At 35.6% G+C, this 20,473-nt stretch overlaps 1 protein-coding gene across 7 annotated transcripts in view; it reads right to left on the reverse strand.

Annotated features, from left to right (window-relative positions):
• LOC149792939 (uncharacterized) overlaps positions 1-20,473 on the reverse strand; it is a 78,948-nt gene that overhangs the window by 57,353 nt on the left and 1,122 nt on the right. For 6 of the 7 annotated variants that reach the window (XM_089966787.1, XM_089966789.1, XM_089966790.1 and 3 more), the window contains exons 2-7: positions 19,880-19,938; positions 16,746-17,030; positions 13,196-13,258; positions 6,621-6,671; positions 5,984-6,034; positions 2,222-2,293 (exon numbers count right to left, since the gene is read on the reverse strand). In XM_089966787.1, the coding sequence (XP_089822913.1) occupies positions 2,222-2,293; positions 5,984-6,034; positions 6,621-6,671; positions 13,196-13,258; positions 16,746-17,030; positions 19,880-19,938 (581 nt within the window). The remainder of the gene's footprint in view (positions 1-2,221; positions 2,294-5,983; positions 6,035-6,620; positions 6,672-13,195; positions 13,259-16,745; positions 17,031-19,879; positions 19,939-20,473) is intronic. The other variant, XM_089966788.1, reaches the window with a different exon arrangement.

Here is a 20,473-nt window from a genome sequence, read left to right on the forward strand (position 1 = left end):
TAGGTCCCTCATCCAAGCTCATGGTTCCTTCTTCCAATTAGTATGGAAAATTTCAGCATACACAAAATGGAGAGAACACAAACACAGCTGGACTCCCATAAATAACCTTTCCTCTTTTACTGGGATCTAGACTACAATCAGAGCATCAGAGCAGGCCATCTGTTCAGTGAAACATGAAATAGCAATAGGCTGGTATGGATGTTCATCCCCTTGAAACAAAATGTTTAGAAGGTATCAGATTTGATTTCTCCAGGTTCATGATATGCACTAGCCAGCTTAATAAACCAACAGTGAGACAGATCTTGCATGAGAAACCCTTTGAGGACATTGTGAATCAACCAGCTGTCAAAGGTTTGGAGAATGTGTATCCCTAGAGACCTGAGATAGGCTATGACCATTTCCATCACCCAAGTAATAGTTCTAGAGGTGGAAGCAAGGCCAAAAGACAGAGCTCAAAACTAAAAACCTCCTGCTCCAGTCAAAACCAGTACAAGAAAAATTGGGTATGCATCCTGACGGTTGATGGAGGCCACCCATTTGAAGGGTCTTATAGCATCCCTGACTGACTGGCATTCTCCATCTTGAATGGTGCCTGCCTAAAGAAGGTAATTAAGGCTAAAAGATCAAGCAAAAACATTCTGCCTATTTGGACGCTAGGAAAGTCCAAAAGTATAAAGGCAGAGCCTGTTTTGTTCTTCTTGCACCAGGGGCATTACTTATCTCAAGCAAAGAAAAATATCCCATGCCCTCAAGGAAATGAGGATAGAAACACTGATACCCTCCTGGGATCAAGAAGTCTTATTCTAGAGTCCTGCAGGACTCTAGATGTTCCTGCCCAAAAGCGGCATTACATTTTCTAATAAAATAATGATTTCATATACTCCTGGATTGAGGAGTTAATGATTCATAATTAACCTGGGATTCAGAAGTCTTCTTCTGAGACCAGCAGGACTCAAAGAAGGAACCCATACCCTCCTGGGAGCAAAGACACAATGAGGAAGAAGGGACTTTTTCCTTCCATTAAAGCAAGGTTACAGACTTCATCAATCACAGAAATCAAAGTAAAACAGGTAACTGTTCATGCATATGCATTAAGTAAAAAAAAATTTTAAAACATAAGGTGGAGTGTTTATCCCACAATGCTCTCTGCACCCAAATTTTCCAATATTCTGGAACATTTCACACTTTTTCTTTATAAATTGAAAAGATATTTTCCTGAAATGGAAGATAGAATTTTTTAAAATAAATTATGATAAATTGTAGTGTTTTATTCATCATATATTATTCATCTTATCAAATATTATATTGAAAAGGAAATAAAATTTTGGATGGAAAAGGGGTGGTCAATGCTTCCCCTGAAGTTCCTGAATTATTCAATACATGCTGCTGATGATAAGAAACATTAATATTCTCAATGCAAAAATGGAAAGTGAATACTTACCCTATCACCTGATAAGGAATAAGGACAAATTAAGTTAGGTATCACTTGTTAAGTATGGCCCAATGAATTCCTCAAAATTACCTCAAGAGCTAAATTAGTACTCCAAATGCAAAGACTGGGTGGAATATAACTTGAACAATATGGAAAATTAAATTAAATTCCGAAATATGTCTTTAAATCCTAAAGGAAGGCAATTTGACTTCTTCAGAAAAGCAAGCATTTAACAATGTGCATGTACCTATGATGTGGGATTCTGTGTTCTCTCTGTTTTAGGTGTTCAAGAACTTTCCATACTAATTAGAGGAAGGAATTGGGGGTTTTGGGATGATGAGACTAACTTCCAGGATAAGGAAAGCATGGTTATAGCAGCAGACATTACATAAATGATATTGATAACAATGGAATATTTTCATAAGATAATGAGTATTTCTTTTACTTTCTTAATATTTAAAATTCAGACAAATGTACACTCACTTCTATTTTTTCCCGATTTCCAACTATTTTGGCTGGTAGGAGGTCATTTCAAACCAAAACAATTAGTCCAGTGGACAATGTTGAAGGATCTGTTTATTTTGGATGGGAAGAGGATTATAGTCAAATTATAAAATATATAATCAAAGCAAACTTTTGAATTAGTTATCCTAATAGAAAATTAGAAAATCAAATTATCTTATACATTATTCAATTATGATCAAAGCAAACTGAAAGACTTCTAGATGGTAAAACAAAACTACAAGAGAAAAAAAAACTTAGTGCAATAAAGCAAAGAATGAAATTTACCGCAAGGTTCCATCATAACCTTTTGTGGGTGATTACATAGCAACTGCAGTATCTGCTCTGGCATCACCTTTCCTGTAACACAAGATGTTATTACTCATAAAAGAAAGCTAGGAACTGGTAAAATGATACTCAACATATTTTCAACTGTCAAAGTTGCTTTTTTGCATCAGACAAATAAATAAAAGAGTATATTTTTTATTGGTTGTATTGCACAAATACACTATACTGTATTCTTTCTGCAGCAAATTCTACTTGTCAACCAAGTATTAGTACCATTTCAAAGGAAATCCATAATGAATATCATTATTAATATCATTATTAATATGGATGGATATAAGCCCATACTATAAACAGTGTTGTATTAATATCATAACAATGTGTACTTGTAACAGGAAAGACACTTAGCTTCCATTATCTTGGCAAGATATAGCCAGTAATGTGTTGACTGTGCTGTTAAAACCAACATAAACAAACACAAATTGTATGTATATGCATATGTATTGGTGTTGGTGTGTGCATATGTGCATGCATACATAAATGCAGGAGCTAGAAAAAAGATAGACTATACAGGAGAGCCAGTATATGGAGGAAGAGCTCCCGAAAACTCAAGGAAGAAACACTGGCCTACAGGAAGCTACTGACTAGTTTCTCACATACCCACACTGACCAAACCCATGATTTGAACCCACATGGACAGAGATGAGATGTCAGTGATCAGTAAAGACAAAGACTTTAGACCAATTTGCCAAAGATGGTCACCACTGACATTTAGTCTGTCTGTCTGTCTATCTATCTATCTTAGATAGCAGCTAGATATTTAATTCATTGATCTAATAAGGGTATTGGAAAGAAAACAAGACACCTCCAGCTGTTGTTTATTTCTTATTTTTTCTTTCTTTCATTTGTTACATTCTTTCTATTTATAGACTGGAGTCAAGTTCAGGGGCATGTATTGGTACTCTGGTCAGAAACCAGTCATGAGTGTTCCACCAACTCATATGGAGATGAAATTCTGACCTCAGAATAATTCAAGCCAGCAGTGCATCCATATATGGTTTCCAGTTTGCCAGAAGAATAAAGTGCAGTAATCCTAGGGGAACAAGGTCTGCAATGTCAACAGAAAGGATAAATATCCACAAACCAGCAGCATCTTGGCTTTAAGTACTGCCCAAAGATAAAGAACTCTGTCCATTCTTTTCAGTGAACATAAACTTACACCACATTTTCAACGGAATCAATTCTCATTTCAACAAAATCTGCAGAGGGGTTAGCTCCAATTTCTCAAGGTTCAAAAGGAATCATAGCCATGTCACTGTAAACCAGCAATAGGACAGATTTTGAAAGAGGGCCTCTTTAAGGCCATTGTTCATCTCATAACCCTAGTAAAACATCTGGGGACAGAGGCTATAATGAAACAGAAGTTCTCAAAATTGGTAAATCTCTTGGTCCATGCAAAACCAGATGTACTTCCTGCAAGGATGAAAAACAGATGTGAAGATATGCATCCTGTAGGATAATAGAGACTGCCCATTTACCAAACCTTCTGGTGGTCCTCAATGAGACCATAGCTCTCCAATGAGTTGCTACTCCTAAAATAACTTGTTTATGATGAGGAGATCAATGGCAAAGCAAAACGTTTCACCATTTCTGGAGAACAGGAACTCCAGGAGTTGAAAGCCAGAGACTTGTTCATGTGCCACCCTCTCTGGTGGAAGGGTATGTACTCTTCACTCAATGAATCTGATTTGACTGATGAAAAGAACAGGTACCCAAGGAAGAGGAGGATGTTCTCAAAAACAAAGTAGATATCCTTCCTTTATGACAGAAAGGACACACACATATTATACAAGACAAAAATCTGAAGACAGCTAGCAGAACAGCCTTAGCAATCACAGGATGATGGATATTTGCAGTTAAGAATGTGAAACGCAAGGGTATTGCCACCATTTTGCTGCAAAAGCAGGAGGACTGTACAAGGTTTCTCCCTTGGACCTTCTGGCTGCCTTTTCCAGTTAATGACTGGTTAAAGATAGGCTTCAGTTGTCATTGTTTCCTGTGTTGCTGAGGCTGGATCCTTGTAAATAACAATGAGAAATGTCCTGTGGGGAAGAATAACACTTATTGGCCAGTTTCAATAGGACAGGAATGGATATATGAGGTACTGGTGTTGCTGAGGCTGGATCCTTGTAAATAACAATGAGAAATGTCCTGTGGGGAAGAATAACACTTGACCAGTTTCAATAGGACAGGAATGGATATTAGGTACTGGTGTTGCTCATCCCAGAGATCCAGAGATGCTACAGAGGAGACCTCAGAAGAGTCTTTGCTTCCCAAAAGACAGCTCTGTAATGTTCTTGCTGTAGCCCAGTATGACCAAAAAGTATCCTCAGCAATATCGCTATGGAGGAACAGCAGCTCCATAGATAGAATCAGGGACATTCACAAAGTAGTGACAGCACACTGTTTTGGCCACTACCTTTAGCAAATGATGCTGCACGACTGAAGAAAATGATGGCTCCTTCAGAAGACTGTCTCAGGGAAAGCATCTTACTCCAGTCTCAACATAAAATAGCATTTCATATGTTAATATTGCTGTAAAAGACTGTTGATCATTGTACTTCAGATACTCCACCATCTTCCCACTAGCATCCAAATAAGTTTTCAAATTCTGTAGATGTTAAAACAAGAATCTTGCATGGACAGAATTATATAAATTTTGCATCATCCTGGTAGGAAGTTGTCAAAATATTTTTTTAAAAATTCAATTTCTAATGAAAGGTAGTTTCACTAACGATGTAATCTGATGCCCAACTAACAGTAACACAGGAAATAATCCAGCGATCAGGTGATAGTGCTGTGCAGCATCAACTCCTGTGAAATGTTAATATCATAGCTGCCATCCTTCCAGGCTTGCAATTAGTGAAAATAGGGATAAAAATTATTAAATTTTGACATGAATTCATGAAGCGATCTTCGAATTGGGGAATATTTGTCGGAACAAAATGTTTAGCATGGTCTCCAGCTGATTAAAGTAGATTGTGTTCAACAAAGAAACTCACAAACAATGCTTCAGCATTGGTAGCTTGTAGGTCTTCTGTCGATGGCTTAAAATATTACAGAGCTGAAATCTGCTGCAAGTTCTTAATTTTCCCAACTTCTGTATATGCTTTTAGCTACAAATGTGCTTCCTCACATCATCTCTGCCACCATGCCCAATGCTAAAATTTGTTGCACACCGCGTGCAAAAAGCATGATGTATATCGGTGTTTGATGGTTGAATGCACGGCCACATTTTGATATATTCCAAACCTGTTGGTGGAGCCATTTTCAAGATGCAATGCTGAATGGTAATTCAAACCAGTGTTTGCAGCACATGCACGGAGCAAAATTCTGGTTAGGCCCCAGTTTTTCTCAAAAGATTATGTAAAACTACTCTTATAATTATAGATTAAAATATGCTAAAATGTTTACTACCGGGCCAACTGTACCAACCAGCTGTAGTTCCACTAACATCGCGACCAGGTGTACTGGACTGTTTTGGCAACTGCAGATATCATGACTAGTGCTTAACAGGAAATTGGTTATTTTATTAAAGATTTAAAATAACTGAAAATTGGGGAATTCATGATTTTTTGCATGCAGCATAAATCTGTGAATCGCTGAAAAAGTCATGAAATTCATGCCAAAATCATGAGGGTTGGCAGCTATGTAATATGCCAACCAGAAAATGGAAGAAAAAATTTGATTTAAAATAAAAAATACCTTCTGTATAATCTTTCTTGCTCCAAGCTGTGGTAGTGTCATGACTGATTCCTGAAAGAAAACAAAACAAATACTGGACTGACTTTCTTCTTTATCCAATGACCCATATTCTTGCTCTATCAAATATGCTGCATACTTTGAATTGTGATACAAATAGGGAGCAACTAACAATAACACACAACTGCACAGACAACAAAAAGATATAAAAAGGGAGTCAACAAGTACAAAAATGAACACTTTATCTTTGGAGTACTATTATTGTTATTATTATTATTATTATTCTCTCTAGCTTTCAATCTCTTAATGCAACAGATTCAAGTGATACTGCTTTCCCCCATCATTCAATATTTTGTCAATGAGCCAAGAGCAAACCAGGTCACTGCCACAGTGTCTGTATAAATAGTTATCAATGTTCTATTTATTACAAATCCAAAATCTGTTTGGCAGCATTTAGCATCTCAGTAAGATTTTGTTTACTTTAATAGACATCAGATGAGAAAGTTCATCATGACAAGCCATTATTTTGTTAAATTAAACTACAGTTCTAATCATGAATGCATCTGATATCAAATATTAATGCTAGAAAAGGAACAAACAAACAGCAAATGAATTAATGAAAAAGGAACAGTAAAAGTACCTTCTCTTAATTTGTTCAAGTCTGGCAATGTTGTCAAAAAAGGACTGGTTTCTGAAAGAAACAATGTTAGTACTATATGAATTTCTATTTCATTCAATGGTATGTACAACTTCTCATTTTGATTTAAAATTTGTCTCAAACAATACTTACCTTCCCATTCAATCTCCATTCAAACAATATTTCAAACCAATCATTTATGTTCTTTCTCAACAAACCCTTATAGAAATTCTGACTTGCATGTCATATATGCTAAATGTATAAGTCACTTACACGTTACTTATACCTTGCAATATGTAATCAAGTGAAATGAATAAGAACAGTACAAGTGAAAATAATATCGTTTTTCATCTCTATGGTCTTAAACCAAGTACGAGTAAAAGCAAAATCAACAAGTTTACTCAAATTTAATGAATAATTTATTTCCCTAGATTACAGTGAAAATTTATAGGGAATTTAATGTATTATGAATTAAATCCCAGATAATCATAAAGCTCGAAAGCAAGTCCAAAAGTATATAGTATTCTGAATGAATTCCATTATTGAATGTGGCGATGTGCCAGTATCCTTGAATGAGCTGACATGCCAACAGTCTTGATGTATCACAATTATATAATCAAGAATATTCTTAAACAAATTCACAATAACCCCAAAATAGTAATTTAGTCCAAAATGTCCATGAACACTTTGTAATTCCAATGAATAATTTTTAAATAAATGATCCCTCACAAATTATACCTAAACACGACAAACAGGCATTGTAGACATAGAATTTAAAGCAGAAATGAAATAATTTTGTTTACTGTATGTACTGGTGTGTAAGCCAAATAAATTAAGAAAAAATAAAGCCTGGAAGATGGGGGTGTTTGGGTAGGCTTATCTGTGAGCGAAGGTCTAAACATTAACATTTTTAAGTTTGTTTGGTGACTACCATAATGGCTGTAAAGCTTGGGACACAAAAACATAATTTTGTTCTGTATCCTAAGACTTATATGCGTGTAAAAAAAAGTACATTTTCAGTGTCCCAACACTCTGCATGTGCATATCTTCTGATTTTTCCAACTTAACATTAAATAAAAGTATATACAGACTTAGTAATTCATGGGCTGGTTTGCATCTATCCCGGACTGCAGGCTGTACTCTAATGAATAGTACGTACACAGTGCCAAACATGCTTAGTGTCACTTAAATCCTTGTTTATTCCCAAAACTATTAGATGCAGATTTTGTTTTATTCAATGTTTCTACCAAATCGCATTCTTCATGATCACATTTCAGCTAGATATATATAGCTGTTTCATTTACATTGATCCATGCACTAATGAGTTTCAATTTTTCAGTGGTATAAGCGATTCTAACACTTGAGGTAATTTTTATGAAAAGGTACACATGTTTAATTGTGCAAAGCATTTAACCAGTATCTATTCACATAACTGTTATATATTCTTAATATAGATTGACTAAGATCTATTTTAGTTTTGTGTTTTGGCTTAACAAAATCGTAATTTTCCATACACTAGAAAACTGCTTTTTGGCAACTCCTTTGTTTATAATTGGCAGATCTGTCTTTTGTTTTCCGACAGCAATCCAGGGCAGTTAATCGTTACGAGGAAATCTGACTGGCCGTTATACCAGTACTTTGATGTGTAATTGCCTTTTACTCTGTAATATTAGCAAGATTACCAAAGCTATGTAAAAAGGGGTGTAAGGTCGCTTACAAAGTAAACTACAACTCAGATTTTACAGTACTGAAATAATTTTTTGATGCATAATAACTGAAACTTTTTTTATTTTATTTTGGAGATATTATTTAAGTTTAGCGCAGTGTTGCCTATGATTCGAATCCAGGGGTTGTCCTTATGTACTTAATTCAGCAGAATGTACTTCATTCAGTGCAAACTCCAACCCTCAATGTACATGTGGTGACACCATTATGTAAATTATGCTAACTAGCCTAAATGCAAGTGTTGTTCATTGTTGACTTTCTGAGATCACATTTTAATGAATTAGGTATTTACAATTTCAAGGAGAAATAAAAACATAATTACTATAAATTGTGATACAAAAATCTAATCCAATAACACATAAAGAAACGATAATTAACTAGAGTCAAAAGGAGAGGTACTAATTGTGGCAGCCCAGGAATGCTCAATTCTCATCGTCATCTGATCAAATTAAACACAATCTGAATTAGGCAGAAAAAATGATGAAACAGAATATTAAATTTTATTGACTTTTAAAACAAATCATGTTAACTATAACATTTCCAGGTAATAATCACACATGTCAACCCCATGAGAGGCATTCACAAAATGTTTGTTAATATAAACTGGCCTAGTAAATAAACGTATTAATGCATTTAGAACTTGCATCTTGTCTTAGATTTGTGGGTCAGTATATGCACAAATCATGTGCCTGTTAATGTTTATGCCTATTCAGTTGGGGGAGGGGTTGGCTTATACAAGAACGAGCTTAAACGCGGGTATATACAATACTTCAAACTTATATACAGACTGTGACCTGACTTGTGACAACAAAATGCCACGGATCTTTGTCATTTACAATGGAAATTCCAACGAATTCACAAACAAGGTCAGGTCTGTTCACTTATAAAATATTAGCAAACAACCTGACAAAACTCAGGTAGACCATACTTTATTCCAATGTAAAAATCAATGTCCTGAACTAAAATCCAAGTATTGCTGGCAAATGATCATTATCTTAAAGCAAAATCTACAACGGCCTTGTACTATGTTGTTTACAAATGACCAATGCAATTGACAATCATGGAAAACGTTAAGCACACAATATTAATATATGGATACATAAAAATGTATCAATACAGGTGCTTACAGATCACTTAAAAGTGACATTTAAGTCATTTGTATGTGGTATAAACAGTTATAAAATGAGTATAAAGGAACTGTATGTTCATGGACATTATGATTTTCTGATTAACTGCTTACTTCCAAATACAATCAAAGTTCAAGAAAGGTGTTACAATGATATTTTTCTCCAAAATTCATAACATCCCACCAGATTTATCAATTTCAATGAGCTATGATAAAACAAAAAAAGCAATTGTATAATTTTATTTTTAAATATTTTAAGATTTAAAAAGAATAGATGAAATAAACATCCAAATGCATGGGTCTTACATATCAAGTATGGAATAAAGCAAAGTGTGTGTGTGTGTGTGTTACAGCATGTGGATGTAAGTGAACACATAAGACCAAACACAGCAGGCATGATTTGCAAAGGACTTTTTCAGCATTCATTGATACATTCTCTAAATTTCATTACAATCCAATATCATATGACATTAAACATTCAATTAGGCATATTACAATGAAATCATTAAAAAAATTGTTGTCGGATACTGAAAAACATTCAGACTTTGATAAAAAAGTTTCATAAACAACAATCAGGAGCCCAAAAAATGTCAAGGGCAAGCAGTATCAGAATTTGACTTAGCCTCCCATTTCCAGAATTTGACTTAACCCATGCTGCCTCTCCCATTTCCGGAATTTGACTTAACCCACGCTGCCTCTCCCATTTTCAGAATTTGACTTAATCCATGCTGCCTCTCCCATTTCTAGAATTTGACTTAATCCATGCTGCCTCTCCCATTTCCAGAATTTGACTTAATCCATGCTGCCTCTCCCATTTCCAGAATTTGACTTAACCCATGCTGCCTCTCCCATTTCCAGAATTTGACTTAAATCATGCTGCCTCTCCTATTTCCAGAATTTGACTTAACTAGACTTAACCCATGCTGCCTCTCCCATTTCCAGAATTTGACTTAACCCATGCTGCCTCTCCCCTATTTCAGAATTTGACTTAACCCATGCTGCCTCTCCAATTTCCAGAATTTGACTTAACTAGACTTAACCCATGCTGCCTCTCCCATTTCCAGAATTTGACTTAACCCATGCTGCCTCTCCCCTATTTCAGAATTTGACTTAACCCATGCTGCCTCTCCCATTTCCAGAATTTGACTTACCCATGCTGCCTCTCCCATTTCCAGAATTTGACTTAACCCATGCTGCCTCTCCCATTTCCAGAATTTAAACCATTTGGCAGTCGGCATTCTGTGGAATTGTGTTATGATGCCTTGGCAGTTGTTGTTTTCTTTGCTTTTTTGTATTTTCGAACAACATGAGGTATACATAAATTTCCAGAGTTGACATGCTGACAAACTGAATGTGGAGCATTTAACCAAGCTTACAGTAATAGAATGGCCATCAGATTCAAAAAGAAATAGAGTCAAGACCTGCTTTCAAATTCTTATGTAAGGATTTGATGATGATGGATGCCACAAAAAACATGCTTGAAAGAAAATTGTATATATTATTAGGGGAATCAATTATGTTCATATTTTACCAACATTCTGTTTTATTTCAGCAAGACATTTAATACTGAGCAAGCTTCAAATAATGTTATTTAGAGCAGCAGGCAAATGTGTTGGAAAATCATTTGATAAATTTTATTTAAATGAAAACGCATATGATTTTTATAAGGTCAGAATATTTAAGTAGCCATTTACATGTATACATTCTAAAAAACTGATGACATGCATTTATATAAAGACACAATTTTCTGGCTGGTGGGTGGGGTGGGGGAGGGAAGGAGTGACTTTTGAAAAGCCTAAATTCCTTGAACGTAAGTGAAAATTAACTCCTATCTCACATACAAGTGTAGTAAGTGAATGGCTCACATTTCACCAATACGTGAAATATATCTCATTTATAAATGAAATACCTATTAGCTGATCAGACAGCAGTAAACCTGAGATTAGACACTGCATTAAATCACTCATGGCTCTATCAAAACTGCTGATATCTGGCACTCAGATAGCAGCTCTGTCACAAAGATCCTGATGTACAACACATTTATTCTACCAGTATTGCTGAAAGGTGCTATGGAAAACCAGTACAGTGGCAAAAACACACAATAGGTAGACAAACAAGCACCTGATTCCAAATTGGTGAGCACGACCTTATTAAAGAGTTCAACTTTGGACTGCACATCATATGGCAAAAGGCACAAGATCATATCTACCAGTGCTGACTCACACATGTTACCTGACTAGGGATGCATGCTTAGAAATGATGACAGCGACATCAGATCCTGCAGTAACAAAGATGTATACACTCATCTACATTGATGATTCGAGCATAAAAAGAGCATGGGAAACAGATTTATAACAAAAATAAATGTAACCAAATACAGTGAAGTCTGAAATATAGCTCAGTGAAATACACTTGTGATAAAGATGTGTGTGTGTGTGTGTGTGTAAGTGATTTGGACTTTTAACGTAGCTTTAACAATTTTTCAGTCACATCACTATGATGTCTTCAGTGTGGCAGTTTATAGTGATGTCTAGCACTGGAGCATCGTGCTGCAGACATGTAGCATCATGTCCCACCCAGTCACATTATCCTGACACCAGGCCAACCAGTACTAACACTAACCTCTTAAAGCCGACTGCCTAGTGAGATAGCTACTAGTACCATTTTTATAAGTTTCTACTATGACTCAGGTAGCCTTCAAACCCACAACCTCCCTCATCTGAGGCAGATGCTCTAACCACTTAGACCACTGGAGCAGTGCAGTACTCAGCAAGATACATCTCCTCACATACAGTCATGAATCTAAATATAACTGTATAATACAATATATACAAGGTGCAAAAACCCAGTTAGTCATGTGCTAAATACAAAAACTTGACCCAAGCCTGTAAAATGTTGACGACAGTAATCTTAGCACACAATCAAATAGTTTGATGATTCAGTCATGACCAGAGTTTGTGAAATAATCGATAAGATCTATTCAGAGAAGAATTTAATATAGATCTAAGTAATCTAATTTTTCACTGATACTGTAATAATCATCTAGATCAGAGGTGGGCAAACTTTCCAGTGCAAGTGCCGCATACACAAATTTACACCTTGTCACGGGCTGCATAGTTCATTAAGTAAAATAATTAATATTTGAAATATCAAAAACAAAAGGTTTTTCTAAATCATAATTAATTTTCAGTTGTTAATATGTTGTTAATATTTGAAAACTTAAACTTCAAAAGAAGCACATTTATTTGATAAACACAGTAACATAAACAAAGTCAGTGCGAATGATGACTTGTTCCTAGGCCGCATGAAAGCCCTTGGAGGGCCGCATGTGGCCCATGGGCAGTAGTTTGCCCACTCCTGATCTAGATGCATTCCTCACAAAGTTTGATGATTGCAGGTTTAACTGTACTGTTATAGTGTGCAAAAACCTTGAAATAAATGCAAAATCCTGAACCACAAATTACAAACTAATGTGTACATTGGTACTAATTTACAACTCTGGTGGAAAGTGCTATGACACCCACTCAAAACTGTTGCCAAGGACCTAAGCAGAACAACTGGTTGATATTCATTGAGGATGTACATATATTAAGATTTTATATGTTTATGACGGTGATGGTAGAACAAGGCTTGCCTCTGCTTTGTAGAAGAGAGATAAACATTGTGTAAATGCAAATACAAAGAAGACGGCAGTATGGTAAAGAAAATTAAAAAAAATATACCAAACCTTCTACTGGGAAATCTGGATGGTTATTTGGGCACTCTCGAAGCTGCTCTTCTGTCAGTTCTTCTGTGAACAAAAATCAATTACTTGTGACGTTTCCAAAGAGATGAACAAATGCTTTTGATAATGCATGTTATTTAAAAAATTGTTTCTCTATGTAATTCTAACCTGTAATCCAATTAGTCTGAAGTTAGGTAAATCGGAGATGTATACTTAAGAAACATCAGATATGCAGCATTTGCAGAACTGATTTTTTCTGCTTGTAGGTGAGGACAAATTCATATGCCAAAGTTCAGAACAAAATTTGCTTTCTGAGAGGACCATAGGTGATATTTGGCCTAATGAATGTATTGATCCATAAACTATCATATCTTGGCCCAGAGTTTCCTTTTAATTACAGTATTTGGGGTTTCTTGAAAAGTCTAATCAAGATCCAAAGCATATAAAAAGAATAAAAATAAAAGAGGAAAGACAGTTTGAACATAGGAGCGATGGCTGACTTGTTTATACCACTTGCCTCTACAGATCATTCACATTACATCTCTGTTTGTATGCATCTGAGTTTTTGTTTAACCAGTGTCAGTATTTGAGAAAGCTTGTGTATCTCCCTATGGAATGTTCGTTCTTTCTGGGGTATTCCCAGGGTCTTCCACCACCAAATATAATGGCCACTATGTATAGATCATTTGCTGAAGAATGGCTTTAAACCCATACAACTGAAATCAAACCTGTCTGAAATCTGTCAAACATTATATATGTACATGTATTACTTTTATATAGGAAATTGGCGTGAGGGTAATGGATTAGAATGACCACTCGAGAACAGGCGACCATCACTATATAATTATACTACATACTTGAACAAGATTGCTGTAAATGGCATATTATAAGACACGATTGACTTTGGAGATTACTAACTAAGCAGTTTCAATGTATACTGCTTTGAAGTAACTTACTGTACATTTATCATCATTTTTTATTAGACTCACCTTGACAGTGACCTCTGGTCATCATACATGTAACCAAAAATGTACTGATTTTGTCATTATCCTAAGTGCAAGAAATCCACAAGGTTTGGTCAAAGAACTTATACTGGAAAAAAAAGTAATTGCAAATCCACTTCTTCTTTCAACAAGTGACTTTCATCTTTGATCTTTAGACCTCAAAATCAACAGAATCTTTCATTAAACCAAGCGCAATCCATCCACAGTGAATGGCATAAGTGTCATGTTGAACTTGTGTTATTTATTTGAAACTGTTCTCCTTTATTCAGTCAAAGTTATCTTATCCTTTGACCTTTAGACCCTAAAAGTCAATAGGAAAGGTTAATAATTTTCCCCAAATGCCTGCTTTCCACAAAGTCTGGTCTAGATCTGAAGTACAAAATTAATATTATGCTAAAACATTTTTCTTCTTTCAGCCACAGTGACCATGACTTGTAACTAATGGAATCAAAACATGACAGGCTTTTTCCTTAGTGCAAACCATCCACAAAGCTTGGTCCAGCTGTTGGTGTACAACCAGTTATGCAGAACCAATGCTCAAAGATTTTTTTAGACACATGTCCCAGGCCAGTGACTTAAATAAACTCACAAGCCCTAACTGAAATTCCACAAGCCCAGACTCCATTTTCCACATGCCCAAAATTTCCCCTCTTTAAATGTTGTAGTTGTTGTTGTTGTAGGGTTTAACACCATTTTTTAGCACATGATAGGCTATACATGGTGGCCAGTATTAATGGTGGAGGAGGAACCCGGGAAATTCCTGGAAAGAACCACCGACCCTCGAAAAGCTGCTGACAAGCTTTCTTACATACCCACATTGGCCGAATCCGAGACTCGAACCTATGCAGACTGAGGTGAGATGGCAGTGATCCATAACAGAGAGCACTTTACACCACTCGGGGCCCCTTTATATATTGTCACAGAACATTTCAGTAGCTACAATTCAAATATACATCAATAGAATTCAAAGGGGTTAAAGGTAATGCAAGTGTCATTAGTATGCATAGCTACACTGGAGTGATTCATAAAGTAAAACTCCATCAACCAAGAGTTCTGAATATGACTTAAACATTCTTATTCAAAGCAGTAATATGTTATAACTTTCGTTCTTGTATATGCATCTAGCATCTCATTTTTTATTTACCTATGATGGTTTGTTCCACTTCCTGATCCTACCTTTTCAAATTAGCACAATAGGCTCACCCAATGCAGTGTTCAAACACACCTCACCATAAAAACTACTGTCCGCCAATTAAGTCATATGTGAAATGGACTTTAATACCTGACCACTTTGCCTTTAATTGCCGCTATTTATAGTTTTACATCAACTCAAATCATGACTGTTTAGCGTTTATACATGCTACATGTAAAGGGCATTTACTGAAAGTGGTGCTAGGGGGTATATTATTTTAAATTAAGATTACTGAAAATAGTGTTTGCTGGAAACATGACTGTGTCAGGGGTTTTGGGAGTACAAAATTGTATTTTCAGTATGACACACCATGCTTCAATGTGAATAAAATCAGATCTCAACTTCACGTAGGACAGAAGTGATCTGATTTAGACTGTGCCATGTTATGGCAGGTATGTCAACATCATGAAAATGCATTTACACATTTCATGAGTGCGATTAAATTTTCCTCAGACAAGTTATTTTTTTTGACAAGCCCGATGGGCACTTCACTTAGAATACAGGACAGGCCCAAGCTGTCAGAAGGGCCCCAGGCATCAAGTTATTGGATTTTGTTAGCACTGTGCAGAACCAATTGTTCTTATTTCAGTCACACTAACCATGTCCATCATGATTTCAATGGGTTCATTCCTTACCACAGGTGCAAGATATCCACAAATTTTGTTAACTATAGATGGCAGAGAATGCATAATGCATAACAAATAACACACAATGCATAATGCATAACAAATAACACACAATGCATAATGCATAACAAATAACACACAATGCATAATGCATAACAAATAACACACAATGCATAATAGATGCTGGACTAAACCTTAGCTTCTACATCTTGGCATTAGTAAACAGAGCTAGAATTAAGTACTCCATCACAACGACTGCAAAAGCAATAAATTATTAGTTCAGCTATAATGTACAGTTGACTATGTCACATTCAGTATTTCTGGTGAAGTGGTTGTAATAACCAGGTGGAATTAACACTATCAAACTGTACAACACTGAAGCAAAGACAGCAAGAGAACTCACCCTTAATGAACACACAAGTGACAGAAGTTGGATGGATGGACTGAGATTTGAATAAACAGACAAAGATTAAAGTTAACATGGAAAAACATCTAACAACCTATGCCTAATGCAATTATATATCAAAGCACACAAACAAGCAGCTGACACCAAGTTATCGAAGTTATAGCCTCCTCTAAACTGATACAAAAAAGGGTTCACATTGAGCTTAAAATAATAGGCAAAATTAATATATGTACTAATGGAATATAATATTTACAAGTATGTAAATGTACTTTGTAAGCATAGATGGTGGAATGGATGGATAAATAAATGAATTTATAGAACTCACCCTTTACAGTCAATTCGATAGCAAGTCGTTCAATCTGTGTGCCAAATTTGAAATAATATCTTCCAGCATCTTTTCTCTCCACACTTAAAATCCAAATGTTTCTTTTTTCTTGTTCCATGTAAATTCTTCCATTATAATTAGGATCCATATATGCAATTGTATTGGTATTCTCTTTCCATGAAGCAATGATTGTTCCATTCTCGCTATACAAAGATGGATCTGCATAATTATTACCAATGTCGGATAACAATTTAACTGCTTGCCCAATGTAAGTACATGTCTTTACTGCAACAGAAGAAAAAGGTAATTCAGTTACTACTATTCATTCTGAAATTCGTGTCATTATATAAAACAATTAAGAAACATTTTTTAGAATTTGCATGAATCTAATAGCATAATCTGTCTGCCTGTTTAGCTAGAGGAAACTCTGCCCTCACACCTCAAATTATATTATTGTCAGCCATGGCCAATCTAAAGTCTAAACATAACTAAACAGGCATGAAACCATTGTGGCTAATTAACAGTTAATCCTCATTTCTGTAATTATCATGTAAAGAGGATGCCCTCTGAACAGCTGAAGGATACTCTGGGACAATGTCAAAGAAAAAATGATCTGTTGATTGTGTATGTAAGCCCCTGTGATTGTTTGGCAAATCAAAGTGTGGCCTATTTGACTGTTGCTGTTGTTTTTAACGCCCTTTTTCAGCACACGATAGGCTATACATGGCGGCCAGTATTAATTGTGGAGGAAGAACCCGGGAAAACCCTGGAAAGAACCACTGACCCACGAGAAGCTACTGGCAAGCTTTCTCACATACCCACATTAGCTGAATCCGAGACTTGAACCCACGCAGACAGAGGTGAGATGGCAGTGATCCGTAATGGAGAGCGCTTTAGACCGCTCGGCCACTTGGGGGTTCCCCCATTTGACTGGAATAGTGTTTAGATTAAACTGGCAATGACAAGAGTAACCCATGAATGTAATCAAATCTTTCTCAGCATCTGATTTGAACAATAATGTCAAATCACCGATATGCAATAATACCTGCTATTCAAGTATGCATGCTACAATATCGGTAGAGAATAGATATACAGTAAAATATGTCCGCCGAGTTGCAATCTCTTTTCATTTTATCAGAAACTGACTTGTGATAAAAATCACACTATTTCCAACAAATAGTTCCATCTGACCTACCTACTGTAAAGCTTGTGCGAATTCATCTTGACAACAGTTCACATTTATGGTCTCAAGCTATCTAAGTATCACATATTTTGGTATATGCACCAAGATTAATTTATCTGTTATATAAATCCCACCTATTTTCCTCAGGACCAACACTTAAGTAATTGAACATTGTTTACTAATTAATTTATTTATTCTAAATTAACTTATTGCACATATACTGCATGGAATATTTCAACATTTTTTCGTTGTTTCATTTAATAATATTAATTTACATTTGTGTTGATAGTGCCGTGTAATTACGTGTTTACTCATGTAAATTTTTTTGGTGTGAATGGAGAAGTTATTTTATTTACAAAGAAACTACACAGCATTCTAAGGCGAAACAAAACATATGTGTTGCCAGTTGGTTAACTGTCCCTTTTTTGTACTGCCGACCCATTGATGATTTTAGTATGGTTCTGTTTTTACTTTTCACATTATTGCAGATGTAACTTTTATAAATTTACATAAATAATATTTAAACTGAACATTCTATTATTGAAAAATATTTTATATTTTGTCTGATCTTATAAAAAATTAATCGAGATATGTATTAAGATAATGATCATGTACTTTTTAATCCTTTTTAAAGTGATGGTCTCCCGAATTCATGTCAGGGACTTTTAGAAATAAGCTGGGGACTCCTGAGTACCAGAAGAGTCCAGTCTGGACACTTCATCCAGAAACACCTTAGACAGCCATATACCTGTACCCTGTACTAGTCCTTTAAAGTTCACTGGATCCAGCGAGGGATACACAGACAGACATACATACAAATCAAAAATGAACAATATCAATACCATATGCTGGTGTGCCAACAAAGAACTAACAATGGCTAGTCTTGTTTCTTCAAAGGTTGACACTGTGGGGTGAGTAGAATGGTCTTTCACCACTTTATTAGATGTGTGTGTGTGTGGCTTGGATTTTTGATGTAGCTTTTAACAATTTTTCAGTCATATCACTATGCTGTCTGCAGTGTGGCAGTTTATAGTGATGTCTAGCACTGGGGCATCATGTGTCCCACCCAGTCACATTATCCTGTCACCAGGCTGACCAGTCCTAACACTGACTTCTTAATACTGAGCACCTAGCGATGCAGCTGTATGTACCATTTTTATAAATCTTTGGCATGACTCATCCGGGGTTCAAACCTGTGACCTCCCACATCCGAGGCAGATGCTCTAATTGCTAGGCCACCACAGCAGTGCTTTATCAGATAATGAACAGAACCATATGTGGATTAGTGTAGCCTCTAACTAATGGTAGTCACCCAACACTCAACTACTGAGTTACATTGATATAATTTGGGTACCCTACCACAGATGCTCAGAGAGACAATTTACACATCAAATGTCTGTTGCAGGAAAGATACAAAATTCCATCATAATTCATACATGTCGTTTGAGTTGCCAAACCAGGCATCCAGATTGCATAATACCAATCATAATGTCCAGCATTCATGCTTACTTGACCAAAACTCCCAAGGTAAGGGTGTCTTCTATCCCTGATAGAGTCTGCAGTATGATAGCTCCAGAAAGGCAAAATGCATTACAAATTTTAATTAAACTTATGGGCATCTTCTAGAGCATGGTGGAAAACTGTCATGGTAGCAATAATTCTGACCCTTCATCAATTAAAAAAAAAAGCATGATGATAAGACCATCCTAAAAAATTTTGGTGAATATTTTAGAACAGAAACATTTTCTTAATCATAAACCAAGCATATGGAACAATACTGTTTATTTTCATTGTCCCCCTGAAACGTGATTTTCAACAAAAGCTTCAAAGGAAATAAAAAATTCAAGTTTCTCTCATGTAGAAAATGATCCAGTAATTAGGTTGGTAAACATATATAATGTACAAAATAGGATATAAATAAATGTACATGTATTAATACAGTACAACCTACCAGAAGACACTCCTGCAACTGAAGAAAACATCAGAACACAGCAGCATATTGCAATTAACCTGTAATGTATAAAATACATGCATGCATAAATAAAAACTATTTCTTAACTGAAACATCATTTTGCACTCACATAATATCTCCTGAAACTAGTTTGCCTGTACAATAATAAAGAAAACAAGACTTACTTGACAAGACTGAAAATCTACATGAAAAAAAAAACTCATCGGAATTACTAAAAATTTCAACCATAATACTCTTACAAAGTAATTTATATAAGGCTTTAAATTCAACAATACTCGTCACATATAATAGTCTGTAAGTCAACAACCAGTGTATATTCAATTTATTTATAGGTAACAGAACCAGTGGCCTAAGTGGTTCAACCATCCAAATTGGTTTGGGAGGTTGTGGTTTGAACACTGATCGAATAATAACAAAGACTTATAAAAATGGCACGAACTACGTCTTCTTCTCATTAGACCAACAAGTTATCTGCCTTTTTATTCTGATACTAATGTTGGTGTCAGAGTAAAAGCGCGGAGAAAAACTTGTTGGTCTACCTTCTCCCACACCCGAGTGGCCGACTGGTTTAGG

Source organism: Sinohyriopsis cumingii, chromosome 8 (genome assembly GCF_028554795.1).
Source record: "Sinohyriopsis cumingii isolate HCF-2022 chromosome 8, ASM2855479v2, whole genome shotgun sequence".
NCBI lineage: Eukaryota > Metazoa > Mollusca > Bivalvia > Unionida > Unionidae > Sinohyriopsis > Sinohyriopsis cumingii.